This window comes from Centroberyx affinis, unplaced genomic scaffold, assembly GCF_046629955.1.
Source record: "Centroberyx affinis isolate AG114_WGS23_722 - 3 ecotype Tasmania unplaced genomic scaffold, CSIRO-AGI_Caff_v1 ptg002206l_1, whole genome shotgun sequence".
Lineage (NCBI taxonomy): Eukaryota > Metazoa > Chordata > Actinopteri > Beryciformes > Berycidae > Centroberyx > Centroberyx affinis.
In genome coordinates, this window is record NW_027280510.1 from 142,729 (window position 1) to 168,468 (window position 25,740).

Here is a 25,740-nt window from a genome sequence, read left to right on the forward strand (position 1 = left end):
AGGACGGCAACTAAATATAACATGTCAGTGTAGCTATTTTTACATGGGGAAATATGAATATACTGTATACAGCTTTTGACTGAGGGATGTCCCTGCTCTACATTCAGTAAACATCTCTTGAGCAAGTCAGGAGTTTTGCTCTGACTTTGACAACAAGTCTCTCTGCTCAGATCATACTGTATAACCCTCCCTGCTCAGCAACTATCTCCTCTATAAAACTGTCTGCTCTTATGTTTTCTTCTCTTATAACATAGACCACATGGCTTCCCTCAGTGCCTGCTTCATGCAAACCCAGCTCTGGTTTTGGTGGGAATAGGACTGCTGACAACCCAGGGCTCCAAAAGTGTCAAAATGCCTTTTGTCGTCCTCAAGTGTATATTTATATTTTATACTTTAATTTCACACTGCTCTGGTTTTGAAACAGAGTTTGGTTGAAATCTACAAAACTGCAAACAAATTAAACTTTATCAAAAATGTGATAAAATTGACAATCAAGATTTTGAACATGGAACTAGTGGTGATAGAAAGGCTGTGACAGCTGATTAGGACTATCAGGGTAGCGCCCAAAACCCATAATTTAATTTAGGGATGTGTCCGATAATTGATCAGTAAATGAATGCATGGAGGTGTGTTTGAGTTGCGGATGGGTAGACATAGATGTTTGTCATAGATGGAATGATGGTGGTGTTTGGGCGAGAGGAAAGTGGAGGGGGGCCCAGGGTCACCTCCTGTGCATATGGCCCATAATTCCTAGTTACGCCCCTGTTTTCAGTGACATTTGCAGGCCGTTGGTATTATAGAATCTCACTGATCAGAGCTGTACATAGACATTTTTCCCAAGACGTTCATGTACGCTGCTGTGCTGTAAATCGTAGGACAGGAGACAGGAATTTTAGGGGCATGATCTGCGGAAATAATTGGAAATAACCGTACCTTCCGCGAATCTCAGGTTCCTGCAGTTCGACGCAGCAGGAATTTATTTTCAGCTGCACATGCTACTAAAATGGTGGCACTGGAGAACGGCGCCACTGATCCCGAGGGGCGTTTTTGTTGTGGTGGGTCGTCATGGGACAATCTGAAAGTATAGAGAGTATAGAGTCTTGACAGCATGGGGTGAGATGGAAAGGTTAGAGAAAAGGAATGTCAAAACAGAAGCAGCAGCAACCTAGAAATCTGACAGACACATCTTCCATTACTGAGGTGAAAAACAGCCAAGAAAACCGTTCAAACTCCAGCTGAACTCGCCTACATTTTCCCTGAAGTTTCCCCTTACGTAGCTTCAAAAGTGAGAAAAACAACTGTCTGTAAGACCTAGGTCAGCTGTGTGGGAATATTCTTCACCTGCCAAGCGCTTTGTTATCCCACTTTTGCCGTTAGCTGGTATGACATGTTTGATATCAGCGGAGTGCTGCAGGCGGTCCCTCCCACCAAAACATGTCACTCACTCGCGGCAGAAGTGCTTCCCCATCATCTTTGGGGTCAAAGGGCGCACACTAGAGCTTGCACAATTGGCGTACGTGTGTGTTCTCCCAACACACGGTCGCTTGTTTTTCCTTTCCCCCGTCTCGTGTTTGGTTCTTTTTTTTTTCTCAATAAGAATAAAAGCTGGAAACAATATATCTAAAAGCTTGCACTGTGTTTATATTTACCAAGTGTTCCTAGAATGGCGGCTGTTGTTTCCAGCGTATGCCAGCGCACACATGCCTGTTGTTATGGAGACAGAGATCAAAACAACAGGCAGGGATAGGGCTATTATACATGTACAAGCATTTCAGAAATAGTAGATGGATGATTTTGCCTACAATTATCGAAAAGTCAAGTTCCCCCTGTCAGTTACTCTCCCTGCTGAAGATAACATTACCCTACATTGCCTCAAATGTTGCCCATGTATTTTACATATTGTATGTGTGCGGAGGTCTGCTGTGGCCTGTGACAGTGGTATTTAACCCTGGACACACAGAACAGTGCTGCTGACCAAGCACTTAACAGATACTACTGATGTTTCCTCTTGTCGTCCTGATGGCAGATTGGAGTTTTAGTCGTACAAACATTTCTCAGAGGCAGAAATAATCTTATTGGTTGAGATTGAACAGAGAACATAGTTTTTCTGGCTAAGTGATATTAGACTGAACCCCAGTTAAAAAGGAAAGAAGTAAGAGAGGAGGAAGCTAATATTATGAAGCCTAATGGTCAATACTAACTGAAAAAAAATGCAATCTAGGGTAGCTAAGTAACCTAGCTGACCTTCCAAATTCAAATTAGCCATACTAGCCTATAGCTATCTAGGTAAGATAGTTTTTCCTCTCCCCATGCTGACCCTCAACATCATGATTACCATGATCATGAATGAAGTCATTGCCATTTTACTTTTTTATTTATATTTTGACCAGAGTTCCCTCTTTAACTTTCAAGTTTGCTAGTTAGCTAACTTGCATTCTGAAAAACTGTGGTTCTTTGGCTCCGCCCACTGAGGTTTAACTCAACCAATGAGATTATTTCTGCCTCCAGAGCAGCTCTGCCTCTGAGAAATGTTTGTCAGGGCATTTTCTCTCTTTCTCTAACTTTTTAAATTTTAGGCAAACCTGAACCTATTCTGGGATTTGTCATTTGTCTAGCAATATTGTTTTGACACTGATTGTTGCAGGAATCATTTAAGAGGACGAAGTGAATATATTATGTCCTACCCTTAAGGATGTCTCCATGGTTTCCATGTACTCGGTGTTGATTTCTGGCTGAAGTGTTTTTCCGGATCAGTCCTTCCTGTGTGTCTTCCTTCCTGGCCCTGTCCTCCTCTTAGAATAATGGACACAAATACACATATAAACAACGTATCAAACCGTAAAAGAAAAACCATGTCATGAACTCAAGGGAGCAAATCGATTTGTACACTATGTTCGCATTTGAGTGAATGAGTGAGTGTGTGTGTGTCTGTGTGTGCCTGTGCTTACACGTGAGTAGATATGAGAGCAACAGTCATCTAACATTGCAACAGGGGTTTATTTTACAGCCATAATTTGAGGTATCAGTTTTCAAACATGTCTACCAAAGCCTTTCCTGTAGCTGCACTTTGCTTTATTGCTTGGTGTCTTTAACATCTAATTTGTTTCAGCTTCATCCTCTTACTCTTTTGAATGTGAAAGGACAATTGCTATGAGGTATTTTGGGTATTCACCCTCTCTCTTTCTCTGTCTGTCTCTCCTACAGCATGGGTGGGCTCCCTCTCCATGGGGATGATCTTCTTCTGCTCTCCCATCGTCAGCGTCTTCACCGACATCTTGGGCTGCAGAGTGACGGCTGTGGGCGGCGCCGCTGTCGGCCTGGTCGGCTTACTGGCCAGCTCCTTCGTCACGTAAGCAACGTCCAGCGAAGAGTTTCATTCGAAGTTGAGATAATGTCCATCACTGGAAATATGTGACACCCACTCTTACAAAATGATTGATAGCAGAAAAATATAAATGATAACCCATTTCCAGGCTGAATCCTGTATATTTTAGAGATATTGAATGATCACTCTCGCAGAAAGTTCTGCTGGTTGGGTGCTCCACCAAAAACTACAAGCTGATTTTAATCATATCCATGAAATAAATATGGGAATGGCAGCACTCCAAAAACTAAAAACTGTTTATTAATGCCAACATCACCCACCACCTTCAAGATTACTTATTTAGCTTTTGAGCTGCTTCACATTCTCATTTTCTCATTTTTGAGGTAATGCTTGTCGCCCACCATCACTCAACATAATACTATACTGAAGTGTTAGCATGGAGCACCAGAGCCAATCATCTACCGGGGAAACATGGAGGATTTTGGTGTATATGTTTCCATCACTTAACAGTTAACCAATGGGCCTTCCTTTCAGGTTTTATCATTTATGGCCTCTTTCCTTAGCACTCCCTTGCTGATAATTTCTTGGAAAGCAGAGCCCCATAAATATGTGGGAGAATACACACACACAGACACACACACATAAACATCTCATCCAAACTAAATAGCGGGCAAATGCTCCATCCTCAAATTGCTGTTACTTTTATTGCTATTTATTACAGCTTTACTGCTTATCAAATTCCTATCAAGCAGCATTCAGAAGCCTGTCCTGCAGCGGACAGTGCAAAGTGCAAAGTACAGTTCGAAGTTTCTTACTCATACAATTGCAAACTCAAATGTTGGCTTAACCAAAGCATTGTCTAAAGCAACTCATGAAATGTATTTACCCCAAACAGGACTTTGGAAACCCTTTAAAGGCGCCATCCTGTTTTTTCTTTGGAGTTCTGCCACTAGACATACAGTAATTCATTTTTAACCTGTTGAAAGTACTTGTTGATGTCATTTGTTTAAGTTGAATGACTGAGAGGACAAAGTAAATTAACTGTCAAACCTTTACTTTGCCTTTAAACTTTACTACAGCAATATTTGGATTCATCCGTACATTGTTAAACCTTTGCTTGCCATTAAGAAGTCCTAAACAAGGAAGGAAGTCTTTTAAATGCGATATGCAAGGAACAATGCAGCATGTGAGCATTTATTTTTAGATTTTAATGCAGATGGTCAGAAATATAAACACTTCAGGGAAAACCTTAAGGGAAAATTAATCCTTTTGCTTAACTCACAAATGCTATTTCTATGATCTAGGTCATAGACAAATATGTCAATATTTGTGGAAATCAACAATCCACACAAAAACTAGAATCCAGCAAACTACTCATTAGTAGGGTTAGTTAGAGTTAGTTAGGGTTTCTTTGGTGGACACGGGGCCTTAAATTTTGGTAGTTACTCATTCACTTTCCCCGCTCAGATTTTCCTAGGGCTTCAAACTAACAACCTTCCAGACACAAGTCAATTTCTCTTACCTACAGGCCGCCTCTGTCCCACCTTTTTAAAGCATGAATTCACAATTACACCTAACAGATCTACTTAGGTGCCTTGAGTATCTCTGGTTTAAGCCCTTGAACGTGAAGATTAGCAAAGAAGCAAGGAGACAGCATGAAACATAAACACGTTTTTTTCTTTGAGTTATATACCATGGGTAGTGAAAAAATTGCTCAACTTTCCCCTGGAGCCAATACAGTATATTGTTTTAGTATGGTTCAGTGTTTATGCAGTGTCAAATTTCTTTGGCCTTTGAAGAGGTTTGAAAACTTTTCTTCCAACAAAAGCTGCAAGAACTTGTTTTGAAGCCCTACTGCAAAGCAAAGGCAGACTTGGAACTGATTTAGGAGCAAAGATAAAAAAGATATATATCGCTGGGAGATACGACATCTTGAGGATGAATTGAATGGATCAGTCTGGAAAGACACCTAACATCGGCGGCCTCGTAGTTGAACATGTGGGGAAAACTCTGGACTGTGGTGACGTGTTGTTTTATCCCCCTGCAGGTCCCTGGGCCCCATGTACTTCACCTACGGCATTGTGTTTGCCTGCGGCTGCTCCTTCGCCTACCAGCCCAGCCTGGTCATCCTGGGCCACTACTTCAAGAAGCGTCTGGGCCTGGTGAACGGCATCGTGACGGCCGGCAGCAGCATCTTCACCGTCACCCTGCCCTTCCTGCTGTCCGGCCTTCTGGAGAAAGTCGGCCTCCAGAACACCATGCGCCTCCTCAGCATCCTCATGTTCGTGCTGATGCTGGCCGGCTTCACCTACAGACCCCTGCTGCCCACCAAATCGCCCACCAGCCGCACAGGTAGCCGCTGCCCGCCCATCAGCCAGATCTTCAACATCAACATCTGGAAGTCTGTGGGATACCGAATCTGGGCCTTCGGCATCCCCGCAGCCCTCTACGGCTACTTTGTGCCTTACGTTCACCTGGTAAGTTGGTGTTTTGGTTGGATATGTTCATAGTGGGTGGGTGTTTGTGTTCATGTGCTCATTGAATGTAGGCGAATTAGAGTTCACTGACCTCCAATACGCATGTTTATGTGTTTATGTTTGTTTCTGAGCATCGTCAGCCCACTCTCTGGGCCGAAGGTTGCTGTGACGTAAAATAACAGCACATAAATGCCGTCAGAGAAATCCATGGTGTGATTTCCCAGTGTCATGATCTCGTGTTTTGGACGTTGGGGGAGGATTATGTGTCGAAATAAGGGCAAGGGGTCAACCTGGGAGCTTCAACAACACAGATATCAAAACACATATTAGCGACATGAGTTATATTAGTGTGAAAGGTGAGAGGAAGGGTTTCCCCGGCCTGCAGCGAGGCTTAGAAGGTAATGTTGTCAGTGGGGTGAGAGTTTTCCATCGGTAAGAGGCGATTTACGACTCTTTAAGAGCGCACATTTAGGAACAAGTATAAGTCATAGCCGAAGAAGTCCTAAACAAGGAAGAGGCACCATAAGAAGTTTTAAATGCGATATGCAAGGAACAATGCAGCATGTGAGCATTTATTTTTAGATTTTAATGCAGATGGTCAGAAATATAAACACTTCAGGGAAAACCTTATGGGAAAATTCATCTTTTTGCATAACTCACAAATGCTATTTCTATGATCTAGGTCATAGACAAATACGTCAATATTTGTGGAAATCAACAACAATCCACACAAAAACTAGAATCCAGCAAACTAATTAGTAGGGTTAGTTATGGTTAGTTAGGGTTTCTTTGGTGGGCACGGAGCCTTAAGACCTTAAGACTCTAATTGGTGATGTTATCAAGGGACACTTACTGCAGCTGCTCCATTCACAACAAAAATAACGCTGAATTTGTGGACTGTTCTGGATCGGAAAATGTATCTGGAGAATGTATCTGTCACCTACTCACTTTCAGTCCAGCTACTCTGGTAAAATCACAAATCACAGGTTTTTCACAGCTTCAGGAGAGACTTTTCCATGCACACAAATGTAGACTGAACTGGAATGGGAATCCTACTATAAAATGAGGAAAACTCTGTCTGTCTGCATCCATTTTGCTCCTCAATGGGTTGGCCAATCCATCTGAAACTGCACATGGGCATTGAGCATTGGCATAGGCAGGGACTGACGAAGCTGATTTTTCCATTTTCCCAGATTTACACTGTTTATACGCATTTTTGGCAAGTCTGCACGGAGTTGTATCCCCGGGTATGGACTAGTATTACGTATTTGAAAGTTAATTTTCGCTCATAGGGGAATCCCTGCCAGCTACACAGAGCTTCATTGCTATGCCTTGTGTGTTTTTCTCAGTTTCTCTGTAACTGGTATTAATGTACATTCGCGCTGACTGTTTTGCTCACGGCACAAACCTGTTTTTCAAACTGCAATCCTGCCCTTTCTCCAGATCCTGCTCTGATTGTGAGGAGACGGATTCCTGGTAATCTGTTTTGCATCAGAATTTAGAATGCATGTTGGTCAAGCTAAAAACAAGGCTGTTTTCACAAGTTTTCACCTGACAGCGCCGATATGTAGTCAACTTAATACAACAGACACAGAATCCTGGAGCCAAAAGCCAGGACTCTTAAGAGTCCTGGCTATTTCTATGATCTAGGTCATAGACAAATACGTCAATATTTGTGGAAATCAACAACAATCCACACAAAAACTAGAATCCAGCAAACTAATTAGTAGGGTTAGTTATGGTTATTTAGGGTTTCTTTGGTGGGCACGGAGCCTTAAGACCTTAAGACTCTAATTGGTGATGTTATCAAGGGACACTTACTGCAGCTGCTCCATTCACAACAACTGGTATTAATGTACATTCGCGCTGACTGTTTTGAGGTTTGTGTGGCCCTCAGAGAACACCATGCTCATGGCACAAACCTGTTTTTAAAACTGCAATCCTGCCCTTTCTCCAGATCCTGCTCTGATTGTGAGGAGACGGATTCCTGGTAATCTGTTTTGCATCAGAATTTAGAATGCATGTTGGTCAAGCTAAAAACAAGGCTGTTTTCACAAGTTTTCACCTGACAGCGCCGATATGTAGTCAACTTAATACAACAGACACAGAATCCTGGAGCCAAAAGCCAGGACTCTTCATAGTCCTGGCTTTTGGCTCCAGGTTTCTGTGTCTGTGTCAACATTCAGACATTCAACATGTAACATTTAGTTTAACTGCATCCCAGAAACTGTACTTCACAGCAAAACCCTAATGCCCCTGTAGCAGCATGTGTCCACACAAGATACTTCAGCTGTGTGGTGTTGATGGATGTAAGCAAATATGACAGGGAGACTGAATCCGCAGGTCGCATTTCAGTCACGTAAACATGTCTCACTTTCTCCGAATTGCTCACAATTTAGGCTATAAGATGGGAAAATACGATTTTGGAGAAAACATCGTCTTAGGAGGGCCGGAAAGGAGAGCTTGGATATGTCGGAGGGGTTCGGGAGGTGACTGTTTATTTGGACACGATGACTCTGTTATTGGAGGGAGGTCAGCCTCTCCTGGGGATCCCAGCCTGTGTTTTCCCAACACTTCTCCCGTGTCTGCTACCCAGACTGGGACACCGCAGGGTCCTGTCCAGCCTCGGCTACAGTCTTGTCCCCCAACCCTAGCCTGTAGCCCCTGCACCCGTCCCGCCCGAGTCGCAGACCCAAGCCCTAACCCCATCCCCCCCTTGGCCAAGCCCCAGCCTTGTGTCACTCTGTGGTAAGCAGAAGGAAAAAACATGGGTCAAAGAGCGGACTGTTCAGTCTTTCAGGAAGGGAGTCCACAGTGTGCAGGGACTAACACAGCTGCGGAGGCTAGCAGGGAGTGCTATCAGGCTGGCTTCTCCCCTCGAAATATGTGTGTGTGTGTGTGTGTGTGTGTGTGTGTGTGTGTGTGTGTGTGTGTGTGTGTGTGTTTCCCTCAACAAAATGCTGAGTGCACACTCCTACTGCTCTTTGTATGTTTTTCCTCTATCCAAAGCCAAGCTGCGCCTATCAGCTGAAGACTGTGAAAGTGTAAAGTACAATGAAGGCAGGTTCACACACACACACACACTCACTCACACACACACACACACACACACACACACTCTTCCAGGTATTGCTGATGTTAAAGGATAAGATATTGCCATTCAAGTTTGGCTGTGTTTGCTCTGTAAGGGGGTTGATATAAGGTGTGAGCATTGCCAAGGGCAGAATGGCAACGGAACTCAAGTTTACTCTCACTTCTCACTTTGCAAATATGGCTGACAAATTAAGAGGAATAGCACATGGGAAGTTCAATCATATTGAAAGTTCAGCATGTGATGCATTTCCTCCCGAATCACTGCTGAATCATATCAGCTTTACACTCACCACCCCATTGAAACCTTGTTGGTTTCTCCTATACATCTCTAGCATACTGAATGGCACTGTGTTTTAAAGCTTTTAAAATAAGATCGTTTCAATGTGCTTTTATGAGGAGCACCTGCAGCGCTGCGTGTGCATGTTGGGGGGGGGGGCTGGATGTTTAATGGCCATAAAGCAGCCAGAGTGCAGAGATAAGTTGGGATGGGGCACACTGGGGACTTAAAAGGGAAAATCCGCCCTAAAACACTTTAATTCGGTTAAAAAAAAAAGCAAACAAAAAACAGCTAGTGGTGATGTACCTTGCATTTCTGGGCCAATTTTGTTGTTTGGTGGTTTATTTTATCTTATTCCTGTGGATAACTGGCTAAATGTAGACAATGTGACGTCACGTTTAGATATTTCCAGCAGAGCTACAATGGAGTCCATCATAGAAGAGGCAGAGATATCAATTTCTCCAACCTACAGTCGCCTCAATAGACCAGAATGCAATGCAGCCACAAGACATTTTGCGTTTTGAGTAAGGGGCGTGGCTTTTCCTCACACTATCTCTCTTGGTCTTACTATGGTATCGTTATTGCTCTGTCCACCTACACGTAACCAACAAGCTGCAAGATGCAACAAGTTCAGGCACGTACTCTGGGGGGTGTCGAAAGCCATTGTGGGAAATGTGGGAAATCACTAACTGAAGCAGAAGCAGTGCTTCAGGGAAATGGTTACTCCAAAAAAGTAAATTGCATCATTTCATCACAAAAAAACTCCTGGATTGCATTGAATTGAACCGATTAATAGATCGATGATGTATAACAGTGTAAAAGTATCCAACTGTTAAAAAGGGGATCAGGAAGAAGTAAAAAAAAAAAATGTCTTGTTGTTTTACTCAAACCAGTCTGCACAGCTTTGTACACTCTGGCTTTGCATTTCTGGTTTGGTGACTTCCACCAGGGCAAAGTAAAGGGCCGTCTCGGAAATGCATTGGGTATCCCTGCTTTGTGTGACATAATGTGCTTAGTAGATGTTTAGCGAGATAAGGCTTGGAGTCAACGGACGTAATTAGTTTAACAACCTGGCGCAGGGCAGCACTGTGCCACGTCAGCCTCATTGTTTATAGCCATGCTTATATGAACTATGTTGGCCTGGGAAGTGTGTGTGTGTGTGTGTGCATGTGTGTAACCTGCTATGGCTAATACAGTAATGAAAAGAGTTAACAAATATTTTTATGATGCTTGAAATTAGAGATCAAACATTTTTGGCTAAACTGGCTTTAAGGATTAGCTAAATTTAAACTACTTATACAGCAATAGATAGAAAACTAAAATAAGTATCTATTCATCAGTGATTTTAAATAGATAATTAATGGAATAATGTAATAATTAAAATTAAAATGCTTATGTGGTTTGATATGTTACTGTCCATTTATTGTCTGCAGTCTCTGCATTGTGTGTGTATATGTGTGCTTGTACACGTGCATGTGTGTGTTTGTGTGTGTGTTTATTTTGTGAGGATGGGATGTTCTCTGCCTGGCCGTAAGTTACATCAACTGAGCTTGCGTGCAGGAATACGTGATCGCAGACATGCACACTCAAAAAGTCAATAACTTGCTGCTTATCTTTGGTGCCCTCTTTTTTTTTTTAGCAACTCTGACAGGCAACAATGCCCGACTGCCTCAGCATTGCTGATTTACTAACATGGGAACATGTCTGCCTGAATAAATACATGGATATATGTGAATAGAATATTTGAATAGTTGTTTTTGCCTATTGCTGGGGGTGTTCCTGCCTAAGTTGCTGGAAAAATTGCCAAGTGTATGGTCAAGTTTAGATGTTTAATGTCAGCACCTATCAGTATTTGACAAATATATGTTATCAAACTGCTTGCAGACTGAGGAAAGCTTCAGTTGGAGCATTAGGAGTGCTGATTGGACACACTTCACTGTATTCAGGTTTAGATACAGAAAGGCAGGATGTGGGAGTCCGACTGCTGGGAGCAAAGACGCTCAATGATAGTGAAGCAGTCGGCCAGCTTACATAACCCCCGAAATGTGATTGGGAGCCAATCAGCTTGTGTTTATATGCCAACGCTCCAAGATGAAGGTAGCATGATACTGGCTTGAACTGGAGTATAGCAAGATAACCGCTGCTGCCGTGATAAATGACTATTTAATCTATTCAAATACCCAGGAATGTGGATGATGTGCGCTATTTGGCATGTACAGCAGTGGAAGAGAAAAATTTTGCTTTGGTTTTTCTTTTTCTTTTTTTTTTCCAAGGGCAAACACACGACACAGCACCCCCTTGCAACCTAGCAGGAACCCTCTAATACATAACAGACATAATTGATGCAGTGTGTGAATGAGTCAGTGAGTTCAATAGGGAATGTCTTCTTGGTTTCTGCTCGAAACATCTAGCGACGTTTACCCAGCTGGTCACTATTTAGAGTGGCCGAGTTTTATAGATTTCCTCCTCAAGTCTGCCCATGTGCTATCAGTAAGCTAACATTATGATATCACAGCAGAGGTGGAGAGACTGTCTGCTGTATCCAGCTGACCAGACAAATCCTATCAAGGGATAGAGGGTATGTGACATTGTGTGTGTGTGTGTGTGGCCCTTGCCTACCTCAGACGTCTGCTTTAACGCCGTCTCTGGTCTTCAAAGCACGCAGGGTCGGAGTTCCTTTTATTTTATGGTTTTACAACGCTCAAAAAATGTTCTGTCATGCGGTGTCAGATCAGGTTTGTGTGACGGCTGCAGGTGACGTGTCCACACTGGAGGTCTTGTTTGAAGCCAGTTGACAGAGAGAGAAATTCACGTCTCTGTGCATCGTCTTTCATCAGTTGTATTCTCTGGGATAGCAAGTGTAGAGATCAAATTGAAGAGGTCTAAATTTTGCATGTGTATTAGAGGCCAAAGTATTGTTTATTTTTACATAACAGTTTTAATCCTGGTTTAATCCAGTTTTTTCAACTAGGACATGGGACCCAAAATAGACCATGGACCAATTTCTTGTAAAAGAAGAAAAAGAAGCAATATATTTTATTTTGTATAATCATATTTAATGCATTCTACACATAATATACATATATACATATAGTGTATACATATATATATGTTTATACTGTATATAGATCACACCAACTCTCTTACACTCACACACGCTAACACACACGCACAGAAAAACCACAAACAGTGCTATCACCACAATGGATTCTTGCAGGTGAAGAACCACGTCCTTCCTGGAAAAAAACCCTCAAAAAACGCAGCTGCGCAGCTCGCTTCCGCACAAATGTACCACAGCTGTAAGAGTCTTGAGTTGAATAAATAGTGATAATATCTAAGGACACACAACCTCCAGAGTGCTTGACCTTTAATATACAGTATACTGTTGTGTAGAATAATAGCAGTAATAGCAGTTGGCGATGATACAGAAATTCATTTTCACTGCCCTTGATGAGAGATTAGAGGCCACAGATGTAGAAAATTCAAATGCATAAATGTTTTGAGTGTCTGGTGAAGAACACTGACAAAAATGTCCCGTTATCCTCTTAAATATCTCCAACCACTGAAGAAGTTTCCCTATTATTTTGATTTATTTTGATTAGTAACCAGTTACTGGTTTGCGGGTGATAATCATAAGCTGAAGGGGGAGTTGTGAAGATAACGCATTCAACACAAAGAAAACCCCAGTGTGCACAACGCAACAGCAGAGCGTGAACCACTCTCGGTGTCACACAGGCCGGACTGAAACAGCTCCGTCAGAGAGAACGCCGGTCACATCTGGCATTTCTCTGAAAAATTACCTCCCCAGGGGTCGGCCTGGAAGAGGTGTGTGTTTCACATCTACACATGCATGTATGACTAGGCATACACACACACACACACACACACACACACAGACACAGCAGACCCCCAGCCTTCATGCCGCAGCTTGGCTTTTGGAGGACGTGGATGTGGGAATGCCCTCAAAGCAGGAAACTCATGAATACTGAATGTGTTGTTGTTGCATAACGACACAGATGATGAGGCAGCTAGCGACCTTTACAGATGGATGTGTGACCTGCAGGGTTTGGGCGAAGGTAGGGGGAGGAGGGAGAAGAGGAAGAGTACAGCCAGGCTCTTTGACAAGAACTGCAGGCCTCTCTGGCTCTCTGGCTCTCTCACTCCTTGACTCTGGGGCTCACAGATTGGTGCTTCGGGTAGGAGGGACACAGAAACAGGCAGTAGTCTGGAAAAGTAGCATCTAGGCTGCTTTTCTCTCACTCTAATGGGCTGCAACCCCAAAAATAAGGATACTAGCATTCACTTTTGCTGCAAACTGAAGACAACCCGGGGGGGAGAATGTGGTAAATCAGAAATATGGACAGCGGTATATCAGATAACAGTTGGGGTGAGGGGCAGGCTGGGACATGGTAGCAACACCAGACTCCCGCCTGAAAAATGAGCAGTGGAGAGTAGGGGGGTGGAGGCGCCTTTCTCTGGCAGATATCTGGAAAGCTGGGAATTTTCTGGAATTCCCTAAACTGGCCCCAACCCCCCCTCCCCTGCACCAAGTTAAACAACCGCAAATGCATACGCTCCCTCCAAAACCTCACATACGATTACGCCCAGATTTCTATGAAAAGAATGCAAGAACGTTGATCCTCCCATACAAGTCAGCACATAGAAGTTGCATAAACTTCCTCTCACTCTTCACAAGTAACCTCTTTCATTTTGCCCAGTCACTTCCCTTTCCATAAATACATCATTACCAATTTGTTATATGTGCCATAATTCCTTCTTTTGCATTTTTTTTACCTTCTCTTATCCTGGGTGTTTCATTGGATTGGGTCAGAGCCATGAGGCGGCTGTGTTGACTGGGGTCTGATGAGGTTCGTCTGTTTCCTTTCATGTCCGCAGATGAACCACGTGGAGGAGCGTTTTGGAAAGGACGCCAACAAAGAGGTTCTGCTCATGTGCATCGGCATCACGTCCGGCGTGGGCCGTCTGATCTTCGGCAGGGTGGCAGACTACGTCCACGGAGTCAACAAAGTCTACCTGCAGGTGAGCGTCAAGCTGTAGTGTTAAAACAGAAACAGGAGTTCATTGGCACACTACCACTTTTAATGATGTTTGCTCACATGGGACCTTAATGATTTTGGGTACTTGCAGAGTTATACAGTTGCCACCAAGTTTAAAATTTAGCTCAGGCCTATAAAATTATAGGCCGTGGTCAAGGAGCAACCTCCAAAAAACGAACTGCAAAACTGACTGGACGATATCCGATATTTACTAAAAGGCCAATAATTGCCTGATATATCGACAAACTGATCGGTCTAACCCTATTGTTTACCATTTGCAGGAGCATGGGAAGACGTTAAGTTTTATATCTTATGTCTCCGTCCCTCCCAGGTGTCTTCCTTCTTCGTCATCGGCTTGATGTCCATGATGATCCCTCTGTGCAACATCTTCGGCGGGCTGATCGCCGTGTGCCTGCTGATGGGCCTGTTTGACGGCTGCTTCATCTGCATCATGGCCCCCATTGCCTTCGAGCTGGTGGGAGCCAAGGACGTGTCCCAGGCCATCGGCTTCCTGCTGGGCCTGATGTCCGTGCCCATGACCGTGGGGCCTCCCATCGCAGGTACTGCAGGCCAAAGTTCAGCCAGAGGAATAGTCTAGACAGGGTGTTAAAGCTCCCGCTGTCCAAGTTCATAACCGTGGTTAGAGAGACCGTCCCATAACAGGAAGGTCCCGGGTTCAGTCCTGCACAACAGCTGATGTTGTGCACTTGAGCGTGACACTGAATCCTTAACTGCTCATTCACTGTAAGTTACACTGGAGAAAGGCCCATTCACATCTAGAACCATAGCTATAAAGATAACTATAACTCTAAAAAGATTTAAATCGTTTTAAGTAAATAGAATGCCTGTGTTCCCACTACAATGATAGCTATAAAAACATCCAAAACTATGAGTGATTTTTTTGATGCAGAGACAACAATAAAACATTTTCAGCCAATCAAATTAAAGGTGTAAGACAGGAGGGGGTAGAAGAGTTCGGTAGCTCCCTGCAGAGATGCTTCTTTTGCTGAGGAATGTATCACAGACGTTGTTGTTGTGTGAATGCTTGAGGAACAATGTATCACTATAGTTTATAGTTATCTTTACAGTTATCCTGGAATATCTGGAAATCCTTGAAAAATATGTAAATTAATCTGATCATTTTCAGGTCTTGAAATTTTCGGAAATTGCAGAAAAAAATGGTTGTAAAAACGTGTTGTAGACTTAATGTCATTACACATTATAGTGATATTTGTTGTTGTAAAGAATAATCATCAAGTACAGAGTGATATAGCCTAGTTGCTGAAGTGACAAGACACTGAATCTCTGTAGCCGACCTCTCTAGAAGGGGGAAGAGAAAAGAGAATTTCCCTACGAGGAACAACAAAGCATCCTATTGTCATTATTGTATATAAGGAAGTTAAAGTCTGGAATGAGCATTGGATTTCGAAATGGAAAACATGTAGGAATCCAAGTGACGTTTGAAACTCCAGGCTTCCTCGTGGTTTGCAGACAGATCAGATCACATTCTTAGAGAAAAAAATGCCTCTCCATCTTACAGCTCTAGGTAGAAAGAAGACTAAGAAAAACTCACTGTGTTCATGTAAAGAGGTCAGATATTCATAGGTCTTTTGCACCACCTAGTGTTTATTTTGGCTGGTTCAGCTGAATTTGCTGGGTGTGAATGAGAAGTTGTCCAGTATTCACATAAAAAACAGTAGGGAAAGATCTTTAAATGTAGCCCAAAGACAAATAAAAATTACAGGGAAAACACACTTTCATCTTTAGGTTTCCCATGTTAGATATCAGTCACACATATACATGAGCGCACATGAGCATCATGCTGATGCATATGGCTGATGAGTTCATACTTTATTGAGCCCCATAGGGTAAATTCTCTTTTCGCTCCCCCCCCCCTAGGGAGGTCAGAGGTCAGGGTCAGCTGGAGCTGGGGGGTGTGGAGGTGGGGGAGGTGGAGGGTAAACCCCGGGGCAGGTGGAGACAACGTACCGCCCAAATCCACCCAGTTTCTCATCAGCTCTGTTTTACTCTGAGAATTAGTCAAGAATAGACACACAAGTATCTCCTCACCCCACTTCAGACAATCCTCATATTGTTCTGAGGTCAGCATTGTGATTGTGGGTCAAAGCCTCAGGCCAAACCACAACTGATAGCTCTGACCTGAGTATAATGCTGCTATTGCTCCTGGTGTTTGAATGGTTCACTATACTGCACTTTGCTACACGATGATGAACCTCAAGATGTTAAAGTCACAATGAAACAGCATTTTGAGAGCATCTTGCTTCCTTAATTTGATGTAATGTAAAAACATACTTAGACCTTACATAGCCTCTTAATTTGTTTGTTTCTTTTTTCTATCCTTATCTCTCTCCCCTCCCTCTCTCTCTCTCTCTCCCTCCCTCTCTCTGTCTCTCTGTCTCTCCCTCTCTCTGTCTTTCTCCCTCCCACTAAGTTTCAGTTTCAACTTGCTTCATTGGCATGTAAATACATTTGTGTTTCCAAAGCACATAGAGGGGAAAATAATAAATACAGAAAGACTCACTCCCTCTCTCTCTCTCTCTCTCCCGCCCGCAGGCTTCCTGAGGGACCGGCTGGGCAGTTATGACGTGGCCTTCTACCTGGCGGGAATCCCCCCGATCATCGGCGGAGCGGTGCTGTGTCTGATTCCCTGGGTAGAAGCCCGGCGCAAGAGGCAAGAGAAGGAGGAGGCGCTGAAGAAGGGACAGGACGTCACCCAGAAGATGCTGGACTACGAGAAGGCTCAGGGAGACGCGCCGGGCAAAACCGGAGACCCCGAATCCGTCCTCTAAACGTCCCGCCGAACAAAACTGAAACAGAGACACACAGACAAATACGTTTCCACACCGAGGCCGGCACCCAGGAGACTGCAGACGAGCAGTGTTTTATAATACAATATGAGATACAGTGTGTATGTGTTTAGCTGTGTGTGAGCGAACCGGATTGTAATGACCGCCTTCAGTAGGAGAATGTTGGAAAATGCCAAAGCGATGATACATATCAGATAAACTCGTAGGTTGAAGTACAAGTACACAGTTTAACATGAATGTGATCCTGAAGAACTATGCATTAGATTGTTGTCCTGCGTTAATTGTCCAGCTGTCAACATCAACTTGAAGGTTAAAATGAAAATGAGGAAACAAATGTCACACTTTATAGTTCTCATAAGGGAAAGAGAGCGTGCTTTACTTGCTGTAGACGCATTATGAAGGCTGCAAGTCGAAAAACCTCGGCCAGTCTCTCTACAAATTCCCCTTTTTTAACTGGCATTCTTTGAAGTATTGAGGGTTTACATTATTTTTTACAATTCTCAACACTATGCAGTGTTAGATCTACAAGTATGGCATAAAAAGAACAAGAATTATATTATTATTAGATTAGATAGAAACCAGACATATTTGATCACATCCACTGATTTGAGCTACATCAATATTTTAAATGTAAAACAAAAACTGCCTGCTAAAGATCGCAGTTATTGAAACTTGCCATCTTTATTGTTTTCTCCCTCAGACAGAAGTATCTGTTCCTTTTTACACATTCGTAAAACATGCCAAAATTGTACATATTGAAGGAATTTGTGCATAGTATTTTGAAGAGATAAATATCACTTCAAAGAAGTGCTTTGTGAAATATTGGTCTTAGTTGTGAAGGCAGCAGCTTTAAGCACAGTGATATTACATACCATCTGAAATGTCAGCATTGTCTTTTCCCCAGGCTGGATCCAGGAAATCTGACCTTTTATACAGTGTAGCTTGAATGATTATTGCAAGAGGCTGCTTGAAGAAACATGTGACCACTTGACACCGAGCCTGACAATCCTCATCAGTGTTTTACATCAGTGTCTCTCACACTCTGTCGTCTCTGTTTAGCTTCACCAGCACAGGACAGGAAAACTAAAGTACATCTGCTTTTTGCTATGCAACAGATATGATGAACGTGAATATTGATTCATAAGGAACCTATTAACATTGTGTTTGTATAAATGAATATTATTAATTGACTTTAGTGTTGATATTAAGCAGTATTTCCTTTAACCACAGACAGTGGTGAGAAAAATATGGTAATTTGTTTTGTTTTGGGTTTTTTCTTTTGGTCCAACATTTCATCCCATAAATCCTGTTTCATAGTGCAACATACATTTAAAATCTCATGGCTTTTTGATTATTGAAGAAAACAAATACATAGTCAAAGCTGTTTTAGCCCTGTGGAAAAAGCAAGTGAGCCATTATTGGTAAATTCATAGTAAAAGCATGTTGCTACTGTGCTGAATATAAAGTTCACTCAGTAATTGACAACGTCCAGGTCTTGAACAAGCACTGCAGGATGCAGCTGTCACCTGATGTGAGATTATTCACCTGAGCTAATTTGCGAGGCCAGTCTTAGTTCATTTCATAAGTAGGTGAAAATCTCCTGGCACATTAGCTTGGGTGAACGACTTCTCAAAATGGACCAAAAACAAACAAAACTGACAAAACACCAACTGACAGGTGCACATATTATTTCTCACCACTGTATAGAAAAGTAATAATATTATACATTTACCTACAATATCTCATCATCTGAGACTCAGTCTCCACCGTATTTTAAATGTAACTTAGGACATGAGTTTGACTAATCATTGACAGTGTGACCATTAGTCTGGTGAAGTCAAGTTAACCATTGACTCTGTGCTCAGTTCATTAACCTTTGGTAAGAGAGGTGTTTGTTTTGAGTTTCATGTTTTCATATTGTATTTATTTTTTTCTAGAATTTGTCGAGCAACAATGCCATGCTGTAATTTGCCTCTTACATTGATTTACAGAAGACCAAATGTACTAAAAATGAAAATGGCTGACTCAAAGTTAGTTAATTGTGTTTGCTTGAGCACCATGCTGTGGCAGGCTGTCCTGCAGCCTGCCATCCCCCAGGATAGAGGAGCCGAACCATCTGAAAGTATTAGGAAGTCACTCAGCAGTGTTTCACTAACTACTGACAGTGATAGATTGCTTTTGGAAAACTCAGAGACCCACCGGTTTGACCCTGAAAGACTAGCACAATCCCTTTGACTACTAAACATGCAGAAGAGTCTTTCTCTCTAGCAAAATACAAACATCCAGCATTGAACTGCTATGGGTCAATGATTTTTCCACAGCAAGACCTGTGACACTATCTACCTCAGATGTCATAAAAAATTAATACTCTGTCCCCATCTGGACTATATTGTCATCCCCATTCCTCATTGTGTTTTCCTATTAGCCTTCCAGCCTGTTTGCTCTGTAAGAGAGTCTGGTGCCTATCCATAGCACACAGCGGTGTTCATGTTTGAGTGGTGCTTATGGAAATCTGTGACTGGAGAAATGCAAATAAACTGCAAAGTCTTAGAAAATGATCTAGCTGTTCAAAGCTTTGCTCTTTAACGAAGCTCTCGGCACTCAGAATCAGAAATTGCCTTTTATTCACGTAACAGATGCGAGAAACTTCACATGGTGTTTACATCTTTTCTCCTTTCTAAATATGAATTTGAATATGATTAGATCAGTTGTCTTTGATTTTCATATTTTCATGCATCACTGATGATTGTTTATAACTGACTTAGACTATTTTTCATACTCTAATAGCGCTATTCACCAATGAGAGCCTCAAGTAATTTCATGAGTCAAAGAAATTACTTAATCTGTACCTCTGAGTTTTGATTGTGAAACCTCTTTGCCATACACACAATTCATTGTTTTATTGTAGTTAATGTTAGTTACTAATTTAATATAGTTATTGATTCATACTTGGTTCTTGAAATGTTCTTTGCCATCCAAAGAAACTTTGTCACTTTTTGGGAAATGTTTCAGTATAAATAGGACATCTGTCTTTGCATGTTCTGTTTTTATGAAGTAGTGGCTTAAGACCAAATTTTTGGACAAATTGCCTTTATCTTACATGCAAAATGTTTTATGTTGCCAATACTTTATACAGAAGCTTTATTCAGGGGCTAAATTGAAGGGGAATGTTTGGGAGACTTATGGATGAGCTTAACTGCCCCGTGTTTATAGGATTGTTGTTTATTTTCTATTATATTTTGGCTCCTTCACTTTCAATCTAACGCTAGCTTTATTCAAAATTTCTGTATACAAGTCTAATTTTCGTATATGCAGTGCAACAGCTGCAAGTACAGAGGAAACTTCTTTAAGATTTTGCTGTAAGAAAATATGTCCTTGCTACTCTCAGTCCATTTTTACATGCTTTGTTCTAGTTTTGTGTTTCTTTAATGTTCAATCACATATGTAGTATTTGCTCCATGTTGCATGTTGTCGATAATTCATATCCTTTATGAGTTACCCAGAATGTTTTCTACTTAAATATTTTTTTTTCATATGTATGAATTGAGTCTTTGCTATCTGCTACAGGATGTACAGCGTACTATATGCAATGTAATAATATGTAAGTACCATAAACAGGATCCAGCATTTTCAAGACAGTAAAAAAAATGTTAAAATTTCAGTGACATTTTTATCTCTCCATGATACGCTTAAAGCCCCAATCTTTAATTTATCTGACACACAAGCACCACAGATCACACATTACATCAAATCCTGTGTGTTGGTAAATGACTATAAAGCTTAGGTTTATTCACACAGATTCTTGAATAGTTTTACTCCAAACACAGCTCATTTTACTGCAGCGATCACAACCACTACTGCAGGAAAAAGTCAGCTAATGGTGATCCAAAAAAACCAAACATTATGAATGTAAACAAACCTTTTACAGCTTCAAACATATACTGTAAAACTTGTTTAGCACACATTCTCTCATTGTGCTATCTTGTCGTGAATGAAAGAACTGTGAAATTCAACTAATGGTTATTTTGCTGGGGACCCCCTGGAGCCCTCTCAAGGACCCTTGGATGATCCCTGGACCCTAATTTGGGAACGACTCAGGGGACCTCTAGTGTTGGGGGGATAATGCCTATATGATTGGGGTCAAATTATGGGGGTCAAGGGGTCCTTACGGATTTCCAGGGGGTCCCCAGTGAAATGATAATTAGTTTATTTGAGTCTAATTTCACTGTTACTTCATTTTCTAAATTTTAGCACAATGATGATTATTTTGGCACAAGGATGATTATTTTGACTGTAGGTTTCACTCTCTCCACTGTCCATATGCCCACTTATGGACAGTTACATGATTAAAATAAAATTAATCTTCTAACGTTATTTTAGGGGTCAGAGGTCTAATTCCTATCTATTTGGAGGTCCTTGATATGAAAAAGATGTTATTCTCCCAACACTTGGTCACCATTTCCCCTGAAAGGTAACCAGACTGCCACTTCCTCACCTCAAACCTGTAACTAACGCGTCAACTAGAGCTGCAACAATTTATCGATTATTTTTCAACTATTAAATTAACCGCCAACTATTTTGATAATTGATTAATCAGTTTGAGTAATTTTCTAAGAAAAATAAGTCAAAATTCTCTGATTCCAGCTTCTTAATATTTTCTGGTTTCTTTACTCCTCTATGACAGTAAACTGAATATCTTTGGGTTGTGGACAAAACAAGACATTTGAGGACGTCATCTTGGGCTTTGGGAAACACTGATCGACATTTTTCACCATTTTCTGATATTTTATAGGCCAAACAACTAATCGATTAATCGAGAAAATAATCGGCAGATTAATCGACAATGAAAATAATCGTTAGTTGCAGCCCCAGTCAACTGATCCTGAGAGGAAGAAGAACGAAGACCACTCACTCTGCCGCTATAACACACAGAGGAGAAACTTTACGGTTTTATGTGATGAGTAACTTAGTTTTTTGGGGGAAAAATAACATTGTTTTGTTTATAGTCGATTCCAGCGACTAAAATGTCATACCATACTTCTTCCGATATGACATGAAGGCGACCTAAACTGCAGGGGGGCAATGATAATACAAAACCTCCTCGATAACGACGACTTCTGTAGACTGGAAGGTGGGGCTTTCTTTTTACCTGAATAGACGATCTTAGCTTTTGTCTTAGCTGAACCCAGCCATATACACACCTGGCTACGTAGGACTCAACTGTCATTCTCTTCACTGTCCAACTGTTTTCACGATGGGTGACTCAACCTTTATGATTTAGCAGGAGAAATCTCCATAGATGAGGCGGAAAACGGAGAGTAAACGCGCTACCCATCGTGTTTTGCTGCTTGTCCGCATGTCATGCTCGGCCTGACTACCTCCGCCAGTCCGAGACACAAAAATAAACACGTGGAGGACGACCAGGAGGAAGATACCCTGTTTGACAAGAGGAAGGACACCGGGAGAGCTGCGACGGGGTGGAAATCGTCGGCGGGGGAAGCGGTGATGGAGCCTGCAGCCGTTGGATGGCCCTCGCGCTCTGTGCATCGTTCCTGGGATTGGTAAGGGGAGTGAATGAGTTAACCGTTAATAACCGTTAATAACCGTTAACTATTGTGAGTTCATGAAGTGAAAGTGCCATGAAAAATGTCGACACCTGGGTTAAGAAAATTTTCAGCACTGAATTAATCCTCACTAGCCAGAATTTGTATAGGAGCTAGCTAACGTTGCTGAATATATCGGTTCACTGCAACTATGGCACCAAATATATTAAAATATTCACAACATACACCTGTTGCAGAGTCAGCCATATCAATGAAAAGCTGGGTGAGTTTAGAGGGAGGAACTGAAAATTATGAGTTATAATTGTAAGTAGCATTGCTCCTTCATGGCATAAACAATTATTGGCTGCTGATTAACTGAAGACATTTTCAGTGTTTTCCCTTTCTCAAGGCAGGGACTTTCACTCTTACTTATTGTATGGTTTTAGGGTGTTAAGATATGATTTGTCTATAATTCTACAGTTAAAATTCTTTATTGCTCAAAGTATGCCGTTTTCATCGCTTTATACTCTTTCTGTTGATTATCCATATAGGCTATATGACTTTTTAATTGGTGATAAAAGTCTATGAAGGCAAATAAGGGCCATAAAAAATTTAATTTTAACAGCCACTGAATACTTACTATTGGAAATTAATCAAATTAATCAGCTGAATTCATAACATTGAAATATTTTACTTTGAAAACCATGTATCTGAATTTATTAGTACTGAATTCACCTCTTTGAACTTAAAATAGCCTATCAAAAGCTGAAATTGAAGTATACTTTTTTTCAATGTTCACAAATTCAGATCCAAAAATTCAAGTATCAGAATTTCAAAAAAACATATTCTGGTTGCTCACATTCAATTGGTCAAATTCAATTCAATTCAATTTTCAATAGTAAGTATTCAGTGGCTGCTAAAATTCAATTTATTATGGCCCTTATTTGCCTTAATAAAAGTCCCTCTTTGTATCAGTATAGTTACATTTACCCATAACTATTTACTACTAAGGTACAAGGGAAATGGATAGATGAAACAAGGCAATCTATAATACCTATACAGACGCATCAGGCTTACCAACCCCCCAAAAATTCATTTTCAACAATTCAATAATAGTCCTGTTCTCGTGTGTGGACAGAAAATCCCCATTCTGCTGCTAGCCTATATCCTGTACTGACTGGATTTAAGTAGTTGTAAAACTTGCTCTTCAACCTTCATCAGCATCAGATTACTGGAATTCATCTGCATACACCTGAGCGCCTGCTGACTTCGCTTTCAAACGTTTTTTCCTTAATTTCCTTAATTTACCATTTATCACTAGCTGAAGAAGAACTAGATGAGGCAGGTTGAGGGAAAGTGGGTTCACCAAAAAATGTAAATTACACTAACTCCTGGAATGCATCAATCAGATTTGAACCAGCAGCCCTCAAGTTCTAAGATCATGACTGGCAGTATTGCTGGTCACACTATATGCAGCCTGTTTGTCAAATATGTTTTATTAAAGAAAGAAGGATTTCAAGATGTAGGACATGAGAACGCAGTCTACATTTTCATTTGAGAAAAACAAAGCAAAAGAATACAACAGATAATATCCAACATAAATAAGCACAAAACACACAACACAAACACAAAACTCAACACAAAACTCTTAACACACCCACCCTAGCTCCCTCCCTTTCTGCTCAATACGTAGTATATGACAATAAAGGTTGCAATGTAAAATAGAAAATAATAGAAAACAAAAGGTGAAAAGTAATAATGGACAGTCGACTACACAAGGAGTGTCCACTATGGTTTGTTTCTTAGGTAATGGACGAGGGGCAGCCAAATCTTATTGAATTGTGACTCTCTATTCTTCAGAGAAAACCTTATTTTTTTCAAGGTGAAGGGTATCGGTCATTTCATTGAGCCACAGCTTAAAAGTGGGAACTTCCTTCTTCTTCCAGAATGTCAAAATTATTTTTTTTAGCTGTAACCAGACCATAGGAAAGAAGTTGCTGCTGTGCTCTTTTTAATATATGCAGCCTGTTTGATTTCCTGTTTTTTTTTTTTTCCAGGGCATGAGCGTCTTGGTTGTCAGCCCCACATTACAGGACCTGGCCGTGAATGTTCACAAGAACATCAGCAACATCTCCTACATCTTTGTCGGCCGCCCTGCGGGGGACAAATCTGCGGTTCCCTCCTGGGAGGCCTCCTCTTCGACTGCATGAACCCCCATCTCCTGCTGGGTAAGCAGTTAATTCATTGCTAGTTCATGAGTAAATAGAGGCCTGTCATGGAGTGTTTTGAGTGTGGTTACGATGGACACGCCACCATGTTTGGATGAATGACAATAGAAGGACAAGTTGTAATGTTATAGCCTCTTTTTTTCCTGACAAACAAAGGAAACAGCAAATTTTTGTACTGTGGTAAAATGTCCAAATGGTGCAGTAAAAGGAGGAAAAAGATCAGCGAGGAAGAAGTGATAATACTACAATCTTTCCTTTTGTTTCACTCTTCCAGCATAGTGGCGTCCTTTGTAAATTTTGATAACCACTAATCACATACAACCGCTAGGCTAATTATTGTACTACAAAACACCATCTCTGTGAGTGTTTCAAAATTGACCTGGCAATCTTGATTCACTTTGACTCTTTGGACCTATTTCTATCAGAATAAAAATGTCTTCCTCTGCCATCTCTCTCTTTTTATTTTGAAAAGCCTTCGACTTCGTGCAATGTGGAATGAAGTTGAATGAAGAGAGTATCTCCATATGAAAAAAGTGCGCCACAAGAAATAGACTTGATAGGGCTTCATATCGGTGAGGAGCAGACAGCAGCCAAGGCAGCGCTCCAAACTGCAGCCAAAAACAAAGCTGCATAGATCATGTGAAGAGGTGTCACTCTGGCCTTAATTACATATTCTGTTCTGCAATATTCAAATCATTCCACTGACGTTTTGGCCCGCAAAGCCAGATTGTAAAGAATATAATGGCTTACGTTCTGATGCAGGCCTTTGTGGGCAAAACGGCAATGAAATGATATTAATTGTGTAGAAAAAATAAATACATTTATATTGTGAGCAGAGTGATGCCTCTTCACTTGATCTGGTGGAGCAGAGCAGTCAGCGAGCACAGGGCCGTTAAACTGTCAATCATGATG

The 25,740-nt window shown here is 41.5% G+C and overlaps 1 protein-coding gene across 1 annotated transcript in view; it reads left to right on the forward strand.

Moving 5' to 3' along the window:
- slc16a10 (solute carrier family 16 member 10) overlaps positions 1–20,690 on the forward strand; it is a 42,167-nt gene extending 21,477 nt beyond the window's left edge. Inside the window, exons 2-6 of the mRNA XM_071532552.1 lie at positions 3,205–3,349; positions 5,373–5,802; positions 14,069–14,212; positions 14,561–14,789; positions 16,804–20,690. Coding sequence (XP_071388653.1) covers positions 3,205–3,349; positions 5,373–5,802; positions 14,069–14,212; positions 14,561–14,789; positions 16,804–17,039 — 1,184 coding nt within the window. The 3' untranslated portion in view covers positions 17,040–20,690. The remainder of the gene's footprint in view (positions 1–3,204; positions 3,350–5,372; positions 5,803–14,068; positions 14,213–14,560; positions 14,790–16,803) is intronic.
- Positions 20,691–25,740: the final 5,050 nt, after the last annotated feature.